This window comes from Manis javanica, chromosome 4, assembly GCF_040802235.1.
Source record: "Manis javanica isolate MJ-LG chromosome 4, MJ_LKY, whole genome shotgun sequence".
Classification (NCBI taxonomy): domain Eukaryota; kingdom Metazoa; phylum Chordata; class Mammalia; order Pholidota; family Manidae; genus Manis; species Manis javanica.
Window position 1 is genome coordinate 136502569 of NC_133159.1, and position 16453 is coordinate 136519021.

General features: G+C 32.8%; 1 protein-coding gene across 1 annotated transcript in view; it reads right to left on the minus strand.

Annotated features, from left to right (window-relative positions):
- Positions 1-14406, minus strand: part of LOC140848613 (serine/threonine-protein kinase TAO1-like) — a 40809-nt gene extending 26403 nt beyond the window's left edge. Inside the window, 6 exon segments of the mRNA XM_073232878.1 lie at positions 2013-2216; positions 4064-4180; positions 6707-6788; positions 8378-8471; positions 11762-11856; positions 14297-14406. Of these exon segments, the coding sequence (XP_073088979.1) occupies positions 2013-2216; positions 4064-4180; positions 6707-6788; positions 8378-8471; positions 11762-11856; positions 14297-14337 (633 nt within the window). The 5' untranslated portion in view covers positions 14338-14406.
- Positions 14407-16453: the final 2047 nt, after the last annotated feature.

Here is a 16453-nt window from a genome sequence, read left to right on the forward strand (position 1 = left end):
AATGATACCTTAACAAAAAAACAAAATAGCCATCCTAGTGGCTGTAAGGTGGTACCTCATTGTGGTTTTGATTTGTGTTTCCCTAATGACTAATTATATTGAGCATCTTTTCATGTGCTTCTTGGCCATTTGTATATATTCTTTGGATAAATGTCTATTCAGGTCTTTAACACATTTTTAAGAATTGAGGTACAGTTGATATATTAATTCTAATAGTCTTTTGCTAGAGTCTTTAGGGCTTTCTCTATGTAGTATTGGGTCATCTCCAAACAGTGACAGTTTTGTTTCACTTCTTCCGTACCAGTGTGGATGCCTTTTATTTCTTTTTCTTGCCTGATTAATGTAGCTAGGACTTCCCACACTCTGTTGAATAAAACTGTTGTGAGTAGGCATCGTAGTCTTATTCCTGATTTTAGAGGAAGCTTTTTTATGTCCTTTACTCATTTTTAATGGGTTGTTTAAATTGGATTTTAAAACTAAAAAGTTTTAATTTATTACAGATGGAGAAAAAATATTTGCAAGACATGTCTGAGATATAATACTTGTACCCAGAGTATATAAAAAACTCCTACTAATCAGTATTAAAAGATGAACACCTGAATAAGAAAACAGACAAAAGACTTAAGAAAACACTTCACCAAAGAGATACACGAATGGACAATAAACACATGAAAAGGTGATTCTGGTGCCATCGTCAGTCATAGGGAATTGCAAAAACAACTATCATGAGATTCCATTTCACTCCCACCAGAACGGCTAAAATAAAAAAGACTGACAAACCAAATGCTAGAGAATATGTGAACCAACTGCAACTCTTATACATTGTTAATGGGAATGTGAAACAGTACAACCATTTTGGAAAGCTGTTTGACAGTTTCTTATGAAGTCCAACATACATATGCCCTATGACTCAGCAATTTTACCCTATGTATTTGTCATAGAAATTAATACATCATGTTCACATAAAGACATGGACATGGACAATGTTTATAGTATCTTAGTATGCTGATGGACAGTGACTGTAATGGGGTATGTGGTGGGGATTTGATAATAGGGGGAGTCTAGTAACCATAATGTTGCTCATGTAATTGTACATTAATGATGCTAAAATAAAAATAATAAAAATATTTATTTCATTTTCCACTTGCCTCTTAGCAACCTCTAATCTACTTTCTATGAATTTGACTATTTTAGATATTTCATATAAGTGGAATTCTAATAGTATTTGCCCTTTTGTGTCTGGCTCATATCACTTAGCATGTTTTCAAGGTTCACACTGTAGCATACATTAGAACATCATTTCTTTTCACAGCTGAATAATATTCCATTATATGTATATATTATGGTTTATTTATCCATTCATGTGTTAATGAACACTTGGGTTGGTTCCATCTTTTAGCTATTGTGCCCAGTAACTTTTTGGTAATATTGAAACCAGCGAAGTTAAAAAGGAAGCATTTCCATCAATTGCAAAAAGGAGTTACCTGACCTTCAAATGTTTTCAAGAAAATTTAAAATCTTACACGTGAAAGTGTAGCAAACATCTGTATTTCCTAAACCAAGAAGGTGTAATTTTCTACAGTTAGTTACATTAAAAAATGTAAGCATTATGGAAAATGCAAAAATCACTTTTAATTATTACCCACCTTAACCCTTTCTCCACTTCCCAAAGGCAACCATTATCATTAATCATGCTGTATACTTACTATTTTTAAATACCTTCATTTTCATCTATGTAACTTCAGATAATACATTATATGGCATTTCTTTCTCTCTTTCTTTGAAGATTTAAAAAATATTCTTTTTGCATTCCAAAACATGTTCCCTAAATGCAGACATTAAACTGGGAATTTAAAAGCCTTTTGCCACTTTAAAATAAGTTGCCTAAAATTATGTTCCAAACTTCTGAAACATCAAAGGAAAAAAAAAAAAAACCAAACTCTTAGACTAACCAGACTAAGAAAATTAGTTACCAAATTTGAAATTTTTTTCACTGAAGTCCAAATACTCACGGGCTTTAAATGGATGGCAGAACTACTAGGCGTGACTGTGCGGTGTCCCTCCATCATGTCCAGCTCTCTCTCATCACCGGAGGCGTCTGGAAAGCTGCTGACACTAGTGCTTTGCCTACTGGCCCCGCTGGACATGCTGGGAACAGACTGATGACTCTCAACACTGTTCACTGTCCCTTTCCATCCAACACAGTAACCTAGTTCCTGAGGGAAAAGAGCATTAGATTCAAATATATTTATCTCCTAAATTCTTGCTTATTAGCACCTAGCACACTGCTTGGCACACACAGTCTTTAGAAAGTTGGTGGTTTATTTTGAGAAATTCCTTGTATTTGCCAAGACCAGGAAGTTTATCAATTGTTAGTTGACAGATAAAAAAAGTGACCAAAAAGTAAATACCAAAAAGCCCAACCATGTGAAAAAGTTAATCAATTCCGAGTTATTTCCAAAGTGTAGTCTTTTCTCTAAAATTTTTGACATTAGTTTGAAATCCATTTCTACTACATATCTCATGAGGTATACACAGGGACGCTGCTCATTTCTCAATGATTGCAATGGTGAAAGCAAACCCCAACCTTTTTTAAAATCCTATAAACATCACTTTTACTTATTTTTTATTGGAGCCTTTTATATTTCTTTTCTTCACAGAATATATTCTTTAGTCTAAACTTTTTCCACTAAGTAATTTAATATTAATTTCTATCTATTTCTGTGTAAAATTGAAAATTGTATATTTAATCATAATTAGAAGACTATTCTGAACAAATCCAGCAAGCTTTGGTATCTGGGCCCCAATATTATAGTCTTACCATGCCAAAATTATTTAAGATAAGCAGAATAATAAATACAGACCCAAGGTATATAGAGGGTCTTTTCTTACATCCACAGCCTAAAAGAGTTGCTGTTATTCTAATGTTTAATGACATTAGAATTTTATCAAGTTCACTTTACTGAAGTATTTCATATACCTAAAATAGCCCCAATTTTCTAGTGACTACTGTTAGAACTAAAAGGCAATATCAAAAACACCAAAACTGTATGTAATAAAGTCTTTTATTTTATAGTTCATTAATCATGTAGTGCTTTTAAAAAGAAAAGTAACTACTACTCCTGTTTTCAGAATGCAGGGATCTTTCTTAGTAGAAAGCAATAAAAAAGAATCAAAGCTTTGGCATTGTGACATGAGCAAAGAAGAAAACAGAAAATAGTTAGACTAAAAAAGATAGCTCCACAAATAATAAGCTTTATATTTTCCTTCTGAGAAAGTTCTATAACATTTCTCCAGCAAATTTGGAAACATGGCAAAATGGAAAGAACTTGGTCTCAAGAGTCATATATGAATCCGAACACATGTGCTTCTACAGTAATAAGTTAGTTAACCACTCTGAGCCTTAGTTTACTCACCTATAAAATGAGTATTTTAGAACCATGTAGAGGAATGAATCCTTGTACACAACTGAAAAGAATCAAGTGTTCTTAGTAACAGAATAAGAATGCTTGGTAATTTTTTTCCCTCAGGATAAGTTTAGTTAAGTCACATGTTTATTTTATTTACTTATTTATTTTTAAAGAAGCAAGAAATTTCCAATTTAATAAACACTTATCAAACATTATATAAAAGGCACTGGGGGAAAGGTTTATACAATAATCAAGATAAGGAGAATGGTTGGTAATTCTAATGACTTCTGTGTGAGCACCGTCAACTTCCAAAGCCTGTAATTTCAAATACTTCCAAAAGCATGTCCCATGCCATCAGACAATCAGCAAAAAAGTGCCCCATAGCCCAGAATTTTGAGAGGGACTAGATTAAATAAAAGTTGAACAGGTTTCTTTAATAGAGTTCACAGAGCTTTACTATGCTAATGTGCACTACCAAGAGGATGGTTTAAAGAATGCAAAACCTTTTTCCCCATCTGGGTGGAACCTTAGAGAATCACTGTTAAGGCACAATCTGGAAACCACTGATATAAAAGATTCTTGGCAAGAAAAGTTGCATAAGGAAAGAAGTCAATAAAGAGACCCCAATACTTGAGCCATTTCTAAGTTGTTACCTCTTCTTCCTGTGATTCTACTGCTGGTCCATTATGTGCCTCCTGGGAAAGCACCTTTGTCCTCTGAATTAGATCTATTAACACTGTTTCAGGGCGCTCCCGAAGAACAAACTTGTGCTGGTTAAGAGTAGAAGGCAAAAGTCAGGTTGAGACCTACATATTTTTTCATTCAGAACAAATGAATCCCTTCTTAGACCCTAGAGTTACTATCCTAAATAATGATAGATAATGCATGTAATCTATAGCTACCTAGTTCTGTTATGCTTTTTACTTCTTATATTTATAAAATTTAATTTACATGTATATACTCTATGCCTACATAACATCCCCCGTACTTTTTATGAAAACTTTGAACATGACACCTTTGTTGGCCAACTGAAAATGCAGAGTTGAAATAATCATAGTCTAAGTAAACATTAAGAATTAAGTCCAACTAGAGCCCTAAGTAAACGCTCACAAATTCTTAGAACTGATTTCATAGAGGAGACACGTTCAGTTCTGAATTACATTAGATTTCAACAGGAATGTATTTAGTGATGGTGAATTACGTAACATACCACATACGGGTTCCTTTATGTTGCTTAAATAACACTTCATAAAACACCAGCAGTTGATTAAAAGATATTATGTATTAGTGATTTTTACCATTAATACTTAATAAAGCTTAACATTATCAAATACAGAAAAGTAGAAAGAACAATTCTACCATAAGATTATCATTGTTACTTTTGGTATTTTTTGGATATTTATTTCTTCTCAGAAATTTTCTGTGTATAGATTTTGTTTTGTAGTTAGCACAGATTGCAGAAATATGCCTTGTGCACTGGAGTTCATGAGATGATCTTGAAATCTTTTAAGACTTTTACCTCCTTTACTAGCTCAAATTTATTTCTTCTCTGAAGAGTTGTAACTATATATTATTCTCTTTTCATTGCTGCAAGTATTATGCTATTTGAACTCATAAACATAATGCCTACAGACTACTTCATCAAATGTTCATGCCAAAATTACATAACCATTATTCTAATTCTGGATAATTATTTTCAATTTTGCATTCTGAGATAAATAGCTTCATAGAGTAAGTCACTTTTTTCCATTTTAGTTTTTTTCCTTATGACAGACTGCAACAAAAATGTGATCAGGCCAAAGGGAAGGATGCACTTGATAGATACTTCCTATCACTTCCAATAAGGTCAATATACAAAATGGACCAGGTAAATGAATATATATGCAGGTTTGGGATCTGATCACCCAAGGCCAAGTATCCGCTCCTGGAGGGTTGGGTTATTACCAAAAGGGCTTCTTTTGCCTTCATGAGGCAAATGTAAGAAGCCAGTCACATTCTTCCTTTTCCTGAGCCTTAGCTTGGTATGTACCACTATTTATGATATTTGGTCTCTTTTTATCCGAGAATAATATATCTTATAATTCTAAGTTATTTAAGTTTTCTACAAATGGATCCTGCTTATTTTTCACTAACATAATTCACAGCTCTACTAAACCTTTTGTTGCTACTGTGAATACTTATTTTTTTGGCTTTCGTTTGAGACTGTACGTGTGCTTATGGCCTAGAATTCCGTAAGTGTTACTGAAGCTTTATACTGTTCTTCTACATACTGTAGTTGCAAATAACCCTAATGAATATGTACACCATCCTTTCAATATCCTTGCATCTTGAACTGTGTGTTGGTGAAAATAAACCGAACCTCTTTAAAATTCTAAAACATTCATGCAGAAATTCTTATTTTCTAGTGAAAAATCCACAAAATTCCTTAGGGTCACAAAGAGATAGTCAACTGCTACTCACTAATGCCTTATCTAGATGTTTTAAAAACTATATTAAATCGAATAATACTATTATTGCTATTAATAAAATATCAACCTCAAAATGAAATAAATATATCTTGTAATTCTAAGTTATTTAAGTTTTCTACAAATGCATCCTGCTTATTTTTCACTAACATAACTCATAGCTATACTAAACCTTATGTTGCTATTGTGAATACCTATTTTTGAGAACAAAAGCATATACTAATAATTTATTTAAATTAGGTAACCAAACCTACTGAAAAATGAATAGAATTCACATTACTTTTAAAATATTTTCATTGCTAAGTTAGAAAAACATATTTCTCAAAAGGAAACAAAAATGTGATATCCATTTTTAGCATTTTGAAATCTCTTTTCTCCCACAGTATTTATGTAAATGTATTACACATCATTCTCTTACTTTCATATTATTTTATATATGACAGATGGATATATCAAGTGTGGTACATACAAAAATTAAATCCAAAGTTAAACTATGTTTTGCCAATTCTGAAATGCCATGGTTCCACATGAATTAAAATTTATAGTTGTAACTCATGAATATATGCTTGCACATATAAAAATTAAGCCATTTAATACTACTAAATTGAATATTTAACTATATATTCTATTCAGACATAGTAAGAGCAGTTAATTTTGAAAAACAAATGAAAAACCTTAGCAACTACCAAAGTTTCCAAGAAAGAACAGTATTATGAAATTAGTATTTTAGCAAAAAACGGTACCGTACTTAATACTGATTCAGAATCAAAGAAGAATAAAACACATTCTTTAAAACAATTTCTTGGGTGTACAAAACAGAGTATAACTGACCTTTAAAAGTTTCTGTGATGTAGGGCGATCTTGAGGGATTTTCTGGAGGCAAGAATCTACAAAGTGTCGAAAATCATAAGACCTATTGTAAAGGAAAGTATTAAGTGAACATATTGCTATTTCCTTTAAAAACATATCCACAAATCAAGGCATGTGCCTATGGGTGGGAGGGAGAATAGAAATGATAAAAAAGAAAGCAGACAAAATACACTATATATTTCATCATGTAAGTCTATAAAAAGTTATGCAAAGTAACTAATGAATCTTTACCATTTCCCAAAGATAAATTTGCACACATTATTTTAAAATTCTGCTCTCACATACTTAAGTATCACAACTCATTCTACATTGAGGTGAATTAGGGAAGTCAATCATTTTCCTTTTCACATTCAAATCTAAGATAATATTCTTCTTAGTTTTCTTTTTCTTTTCTCTAGCCATGTCTCTTTCTTGCTTGACCCTTGGATCATCTTCCATATAGCATGTTTCAGAACATCATGCTATTTGTTTTGGAAGGAACATTTTTTATACCTAAGTACTTAGCATCCTTGAGCAAATGGATAAAAGTTCCAGAAAACAGTAAGAGTTTTTAAAATTAGAATTCTGTAACATACTATTATATAGTGTTAATGATGAGAGTTCAGTAAGGCAGTAGGTAAAAAATATTCCATCAATATTTGTCATCAATAGTCAAATAAGATTTTTAATTCTTTTATGCAAGAATGTTTGTCATCATTATTCAAATAAGATTTACTTCTTTTATACAAGAATTCTTTTTTGAATCCCCAAAGTATCAACCAGTGTAGACAGCCTGTGTTTAGTGTATCTATTATTTAGAAGTACCATAATAAACTCTTTGCGAAGATTTCTTCAAAACATCTCTACAGAAGGAGCAAAGACCTGTGAACTTGCCTTAATTCTGTAATGCTAAAAAATAAATTTTTGCTAATTTATGCATCTTACTTGTGAATTTTAAAGTATTTGTTAAGTACGGTAGGTAGTCCCCTAGAACTTTTCAAATGCTAGATACACCTGAAGAATTTCCCATTAAAATTTTCTATCACTGATAAAAATCCTCGTTTCCTAAAATCATCCATCTGTTTTCAATAAACTTCTTTACATGAATAACAGTATTATCAAAGAAGCACTAGGAGATGCAACATCAAAGCACATTCTGAATAATAAATAATGACAATTAGAATGATGCAAAAATTATGAATTATCTGGTAACTCTGATAAATTATCTAATCATTTTTACCTGTGTTTTATACCATATCAATTATAAACCATTCCCCAATTAAATATCTCTACAGGTTGTGGCAATCTATATATTGCAGTTATAAAATATGAACCTTTAAATCATGCTATTTATTATATAATTAGGTTTGTATGTGTTGCTAAGGTACAAAAATATATTAATTTTTATATAAAAGCCATACTTTTTGCTCCCATGTAGCATCATGTATCTTTTATTTCTAAACTGAGTTACTTATATACTATGAAAAATAGAGATAATAAAGGATAAACATGATGTATGGCTAAAATAAAGCTATTTTAATATTTCTTCAGGTTATATACACTTCACCTCATTGAAATGAAATCATTTTGATAACATTATGAAAAATATTTAAATTTTACCATGTGAACAATACATCTCTCAGCCATACTCACCATTCAGTAGACTGTAGTGTAGGGGATTCACTTCTGATTATGTTACTGAAGACACTTACTGAACTATTACTCCGTGAAGGAGGCTTCATTTCCGCTATAAAAGAAAGAAAATTTCCTGTTAAAATATGTGCCTGTTATACAGGAGAATGGAAGTACTGTTAGTTTTTTTTTTAAATAAACCCAAACTTAGCAAAAAAGTTGAAAGTAGAGTTCAGAGAACTTATTCAAGGGAGTCCAATAGAGAGGAAATGGCAGCCCTGATGCACATCATCTCTAAATAGTGTATTTTTCCAATAAGCAAGAACATTCTAAGAGAACCTAGTACATTCATTAAATCAGACCATTGATATGAATACATGACTATTATCTAATCCTCAAACTCCATTGTAGTTTCAATCAAATGTTCCAATAATGTCCTTTGTAGCAAAAATGAGCTTCGACCATCTGCATCCTTCAAGGAAATTGTCCATTTTTTCTAAGTTTTAAACTTACATAAAATTGTTCATAAAATTTCCCTATAATCCTTTCAATATGTATAAAATCTGGAGTCATGTCCCCTGTCATTCCTGATATTGGTCGTTTGTGTCCTCGTTCTGCTCAATCTAGCTAGAGGTTTATTAATTTCATTACTTTTCCCAAAGAACTAATTTGTGATCTCATTGATGTTCTCTATTGCTTTCATTTTCTCTGCTTTGATCTTTTGTGGGTCTCTTTATTTCTGCTTACTGTGGATTGAATTTGCCCTTCTTTTTCTAGTCTTAAAGTGACAGTTGAAGTCATGACCTTGACAATTCACAAGTATAATTTTGACTCTCAAATGTCCCTCAGTTTGGCTTTGTGTCGTTACTAAATTTGGTTTACACATCTCTGGCAGGAATATCACAGAAGCAAATATCACGCTTTTCTCAGTGTATTCTATGATGTAGTCCATGGTTTCATGTCGTCTTGTTATTGATGGTGTTCACTTTGATCACTTAAGGCCATTCCACAAGTTTTCATGGTAAAGTTTCACTTATTTCCTTTGTAAAAAATCCTTTGTATTGTCTCTGATAATAAGAAACCTTACTCTGATTATCCTTAATATATTTGATGCATCCCCCCTGTACATAGCCAGTCTCCCATCTTGGCCACCACCCTTTCTGCTTTTCCCCATCAAGTTTTCAAACACCATTCCAAGTCTGTCTACTTCATCCACTCAGTTTCTGACACCCCATCCAAACTGGATCACTTTCTGCAGTGAGGGCCTCCTCATCAGTCCTCAGGAGGGAAGCCCCCTTCCTTTCAATCAGGCACTGCCATGTGTCAGGTTTACCCACCCCAAAATATGGACCTGCTCCTTGGCCTCTGACACCCCATGCTGGGCTACTTCCAGATATGAATGCTTCTGTTACCCCACCAGGACTCTGATCTCCAAACTTGACTGCCGACCTTCCTGCATAGGTTCTGCTTCCACTTCCAAGGCACTCTGTCTGTGGGAAGTCCCTCCTCTACTCACAGCACTCTGACACGCCACTCCGGGCTGCCATGACTCAGTAGGTGACATGGACACCTGCTTTATACTGTCCTCCCAACCGCTTTAAGAATGACTACTTTGATCCAGGAAGGGGAAGGGATTACTGAAGAAATTCTTAATGAATAAAATAACTTGTGTTTCTACTGTGATTTATTAAAGTATTCAAAAATTCTAAATGGTGTACCATCAATATATCAGACCAGAGGATGATTTTTCATTCTGTCATTTACCATAAACCTGACCATCTCAATTTAGTCAAAGAACACTGCACTTAGCTAAAAACCATAGAGATTAACTAAATCTAAACTGTGGGAGACTTCAGTGGATTCAAAGGATGTTTTACATTTCAATTATTTTTTTAATTAAAGTATCCTTGATATTCAATCTTACATTGATTTCAAGTATACAACACGGTGGTTCTACAGTCACCCATATTAAATCCTCATCCCCCCACTGCAGTTACTGTCAACATATGAAAATGTTACAGAAGCAGTGCTTTTATTTTCCATGCTATACTACTATCCCTGTGACCAACTTATGACTGAAAATTTTTGTGCCCTTTTATTCTCCTCACCCTCAACTACTCACCCCAACCCCTCTCCCATAGTAGCTTTCTTCTTTCTCAGAATTGCTTTGTTCTTTCTCAGAATTGCTTTGGCTATATGGGGTCTTTTGTGGTTCCACATGAATTTTAGAACTATTTGTTCTAGCTCATTGAAAAATACCATTGGTATTTTGATAGGAATTGCACTGACTCTATAAATTGCTTTGGGCAGGATGGCCATTTTGATTATATTAATTCTTCCTATCCATGAACATGGGATTATTTCCATTTATTGGTTAGTTTCTCTCATGAAGAAAGTATAGGTCTTTCACCTCCTTGGTTAGGTTTATTCCTAGCTATTTTATTCTTTTTGATGTGCGGTTTTAAATAGAATTGTTTTCCTGTTTTCTGTTTCTGCTAGTTTGTTGTTAGTATATAGGAATGCAATAGATTTCTGTGTATTAATTTTGTATCCTGCAACTTTGCTGAATTCAGTTATTAGTTCTAACCATTTTTTGGTGGAGTTTTTAGGGTTTTCTATATGTAATAATGTCATGTCATCTGTAGACAGTGATAGTTTTACTTCTTCCTTCCTGATCTGGATACCTTTTGTTTCTTTTTCTTATCTAATTGCTTTGGGTGTTATTTCTAATACTCTGTTGAATAAAAGTGGTGAGGGGATATCCTTGCCTTGTTCCCAATCTTAGAGGAAAAACTTTTACCTTTTGGCTACTAGGTAGGATATTAGCAGTGGGATTGCCATTTATGGACTTAGTTATGTTGAGCTATCTTCCCTTTATACTTATGCTAAGAGTTTTTATCACAAATGGATGCTGAATTTAGTCAAATGCTTTTCTGTGTCTAATGAGATAATCATGATTTTCAGCCTTCATTTTGCCTATGTGGAGGATCACACTGATCTGCAGACAGTGATCCATATTGGCATCCCTGGGATACATCACAGTTAATCATGGTGTATTATCTTTTCAGTGTGTTGAATGCTTTAGAGACCCTTCATACATGGTAAATCTATACCATAGACATATTCTAGGTGTTTAACAAATACTCATTAAATGTTAGACACAGATACCTCAAAATTAATGCCACATTATAAACTATTTTAGACCTAATTTAATACAGCAAATCTAATACACCTAACCTAATATATATATATATATAAATTGCCAAATAACCAAAGTGACAACTTTAATAGATTTATTGCTCCCCTTAAACACTGACATAAAAATAAAAATCTGTAATTTTGTACAGAAATTGAGGTAAAACATTGATCAAAACTTACTACACAGTAATAAAGAGCAATGCTTACCTAGTTCAATACATGTTATTCCAAGAGACCAAATATCTACTTCGGTACCATATTGTTGTTCTTCATCCTTGGCTAAAATTACTTCTGGGGCCATCCTAAAACATAAAATGTCACTTAAAGTTAAAAAAGAAAAGAGAAGTATACTATTCTTTAAAAATGTAATGACCGTCTACATGGAGAATACCTGTGTGAATTCCAGATGATATAACTGGACATAAGAATTCTTGTAAAGGGAAATAAATGCATTACAGGTTGTGAGGTAAATATTTACCATTGCATATACAGTGTTAGACTTATTCTCACCATTTGTCATGATCATGTAACAGCGTCCTGGAGGAAAGATTCCCTAGAGCAGGGTTGTATTCTGCATCAATTCAAGTTTGCAGATTCTAATATTGTATATCCTTTATGCCAGTGATTCTCAAACATTTTCATTTTAGGATCTTATTACAAAAGTCTAAGTTTTGCTTGAAAGAGGGCATTTTATCACTGGCACTTGTTTCCTTGAAGTAAACAAGCTCACTACATTTAGCTGAGAAAATATCTGCCACAATAAGCAACAACGAATAAGCAGTTTGTCAGTCTTTTTTGCAAATAGGAGTAGTGTTCTGTGATAAAAGTGGCTAGGACAGCCACTCATAACTAAGTAAATCATACAATTATTAACTTTGTAGGCATCTTGGTTATAAAATGAAATGCTAATTCACATCTTCAGCTAGACTCTAATGTTCTCACTGGTAGGCTTCACCTTATACTTCCTTTGTACTTGTTGTTAAGCACAGACAGACATTTAGAACAGTTTCTGACTGCTTAGTAAGATTGTCACCAGGCGTATGTGTGTTCCTCTGTGTAAAAACATGTAAATACGTACACAGTGCTGTGTTCCTAATATACTATATACAAATTAATACACATGTAACTTCCAATTGCCAATAATAGAGGGCTTCTAATGTGTTAAGATGTTGAAGTAAGCTTGGGGAGTCAGTAAGTTCAACAAAGTTAAAAAAGTAGTTTTGTTTTTAATGCACAACTTTCTAGCTCCTTTCTAGTATAAAACATTGTAAAGGGGGACCATTAAGAAGAATTATTTCTCCAAAGAACCCTTTTTTTATACAGGGGAAGGGGATTCTATCTAAACTAGGGTTCAACATAAGAAAGTTTTGGTCATATAGAACAGTAGCCTTCAAACTTTTTATTTTCTTACTTCCAATGAATTTATTTAAAAAATGTATCTGCTTGTACATTTTTTAGTTGGTATCAAAATTTTATAAACTTAGTTGCAAAGGATATAATGCACACATACGTATGTACATTATTTTGTATATGTGCTTTACAGATATTTACAACTTGGAGCTGAGGACCTAGCTCATTCAATTGATTAAAAGCACTGCTGTATAATAACCTAATTAGCAAACCCAGTCTGCATGGTCATACCAACCATTCAAATCAGAATTATTTTCTATCAGGAAATGCCAAACTTCATTTTTCAATGTAAATAACATGTTAATGTGTCTTCATGGCAATTGTCCCAGTTATAAATGAGGTAATTTATGATCCACTAGAACAGAAGATGGGAGGGAAGATAATTGGGGAAAAGAAAGAGCAAGGAGTAAAAGGACGTGAAAAGAGATGACTGTGAAGGCAGAAGGCCCTTGCCAAACTGTGTGTCCTAACGCTTCAATATTTCTGATGCTATATATTCTAGATGTTACATATTCTCAAGTTGTCCCTCTGGTGATGGTTTGAGGCTTTTAATCCTCAGAACAATGCATCAATCTACTATTCAGGACGGGTGAGAAGCCTTTCTGAAAGAAACTGGGAGCTGGGAGATTTGAAAGGTAAGTGGAAAAGAAGATGCAGTAGACCTAAGACACCTCTCAACATATACAGACAGAAAACACCTATGGAAGGTGAAGACGTGGAAAATTATTTCCTTCAGACTTGCTGACATTAATATGGAATTATTTATGAATAAAATTAGATGATGTCTAGAACTCGCTTCAAATAACTGGAGGTGGAGGGAGGGCAAGAGGAGCAAGTACACAGGGCAGCCGGGCCCCGGGGTAGTGCTGTTAGGCTCAGCTGACCGCCGTGTGAGCCTTCCTTATGTTTTTGTCTATTTCCCTGTATACTTGAAATTCTCCAGAATAAAAAAATTTTTTTAAATTTGTAATTAGCTACCAGTCTTCAGATACTCTTATTCAGAGATACTGACACACAGTAAGTATAAATCTAAAGAAAATTTCCACTTAGCACTTCTATCTTCTCCGTTCTTAAATATTTAAATGTTTTCACTCCTACAACCAATACATGATGAAGATGATAACAGGAAAGAAATACTGGGGGGACAAATGCAACAATAGGAGATACAAGGGCAGCACTCCAAATCTGTATCTGAAACTAACTATAGTGCATAGAGTAATGTCTAAAGCAGCACTGTATTTCCAAGAAAAAAGATAAAGCATCTGAAAAAAGTAGAACCACACACTGCCTATTTCAATTATGAGGATCAATACCAGACAGGACTATTCTTACCAATACGGCGTTCCCACAAAAGAACTGGCAGCAGAGACCATGGAAGCCAATCCAAAGTCAGCAAGTTTCACCTGGCCTTGTTCTGTCAGAAGGATATTTGCTGCTTTGATATCTCTGGGTTTAAAGAACACAGAAAATTATTTGTCTTTCCTTCATAAGATTATACTGAAAATAATAAAAATCATATAAAATTTTATAAAACACAGAAGGAGAAATAAGAATAATTAAGGCCTTGGATAATCTCTCAGTTGAGATAAAGAGAATTAAGATCCAAATTAAGAAGTAAGATACACAGAATTCCTGTAAGTATATAATAACAATATTCTAAAAGAGAAGATAAAATAGCAGTAGAAACAGAAGAAAAAATTAGGTAATTAATAGCACATACTCTATATTTGAGTTCCTGTTCACTGGTACAAATAATGGTTTTAAAAATTCAGCTGAACATTCTTACATAACTGTAAGATTTCTGAGTATACCCTTAACATTAAAATGGAAAAAAAGAACCTCATGCCCTAAATTTGTTTTTTTTTAATTACTCGTATCATTCCAAACTTTAGCATAGTTCTCCTACCTAAATATGAAATGAAAACTGAAACACATGGATAAGGTAATATCAATGATCCCAAATTTACTTTTAAGCTCTTTTCTAAATCAACAATGTACAAGTGAACTAAGAAAATTATAATGGGATTGTATGCCCAATGGATACCATACATTCAAAAAGAAATAAATTTCTAAGCACTTGTCAATTCATACTACATAGTATTATAATGGATATAATAGTAAGTCAGTCTATTTTCTTCCATTTGATTTTGTTAACAAATGGATAGGTTCTTTGAAGTTGAGAAGACCTTAGGTTTTACTTCCAACTCTTCCATTCTCTTATTTACTATGCATGTGGATTTCTCTTGGACCTTAGTATTCTCATCTAAAATACTGATAACCCATTAATTTGCAATGACTCTACTATATAAGTTTACTATGTATTGTCTGGTTCACAGAGATAATTTAAAAAATGCTAGCTTCTTTCTAAAACCAGGGAAAACTAATACCAATGCTAAAAATGTAGTTTATGATGGTTTAATCTTTAAATTACTATTCACCAGCAAGGATTATCAAGGATTATCTCAAAAGCATAGAGTTTTAAGTCGCTTTTACTTGTCTCTGTCATGGAATCAAATCTGCATTATGAGTCACCAGGAGGACAAAAGATCTAGGTTAGTTCTAGTCTAATCTATCTTGCTTGTAAGCTTTGGGAAGTTAGTCACAAATTGGGGCATCTGTTTCTTCATCTGTAAAATGAAAAAAGTAACAATACATCATCCCAATCATCTTTTCCACTTCACAGATTAAATTATTCTATAAATAAATTTTTATTACAAATTTATAAAGTGCACATACTTCAGACAGCCTGGCAGCATGTGTAGAAAAAGATAAAACTTATCCTCAACAAAGAGATCAAATAAATTAGTATATTCTTTTTAAGACATGGATAACCTAAAAAAAATATGTTTGTAAAACTCCAGAATACTTTTATTAACTAAAACAAATAAAGCTTTCAGGATTAACAAATTCTAGGTCTGATAAATTCAATAAGCCATTTGCTTATTGATATATGATAATTTTTAAAGTACTTACCTATGGATCATGGCATGAGAATGTAAGTAGGCTAATCCCTGGAGAGCACCATGTGTAATTGCTGCTATTTCCATTTCTTGTAATGGCTTTTTGTGACCTTAAAATAAGAATTCATTTAAAAATGATTATTCTATAGAACATTTCTATTTAAAAATATATATACACATATCTAATATATGGGGAAATTTTTAAAAACTAACATTTAGCAAGAAGGAACTTTTTGCTTTCCAAGATAATAAAACAAGGCAATTTAACTTTATAACAAGGGTGCAGTTGTGCCTATTTGTTATAGTTCACAGGCAATTTTCCTCAAAGTTAGCAAACAACATTTAAGAATTATTTCGTGATTATAAACACAATGAAAGAGAAGCTTTCCCTTTTTATATTCCTACATATCTTCTTTCTGAACAGAAGGAACAAATCAAGTTTAATGATAAAGAATGCAGAAAAATGCCTGTTAAATCATAATGAGTGAAAACTCATCTGTATGCTAAAATATAATATTTAATGAGGACA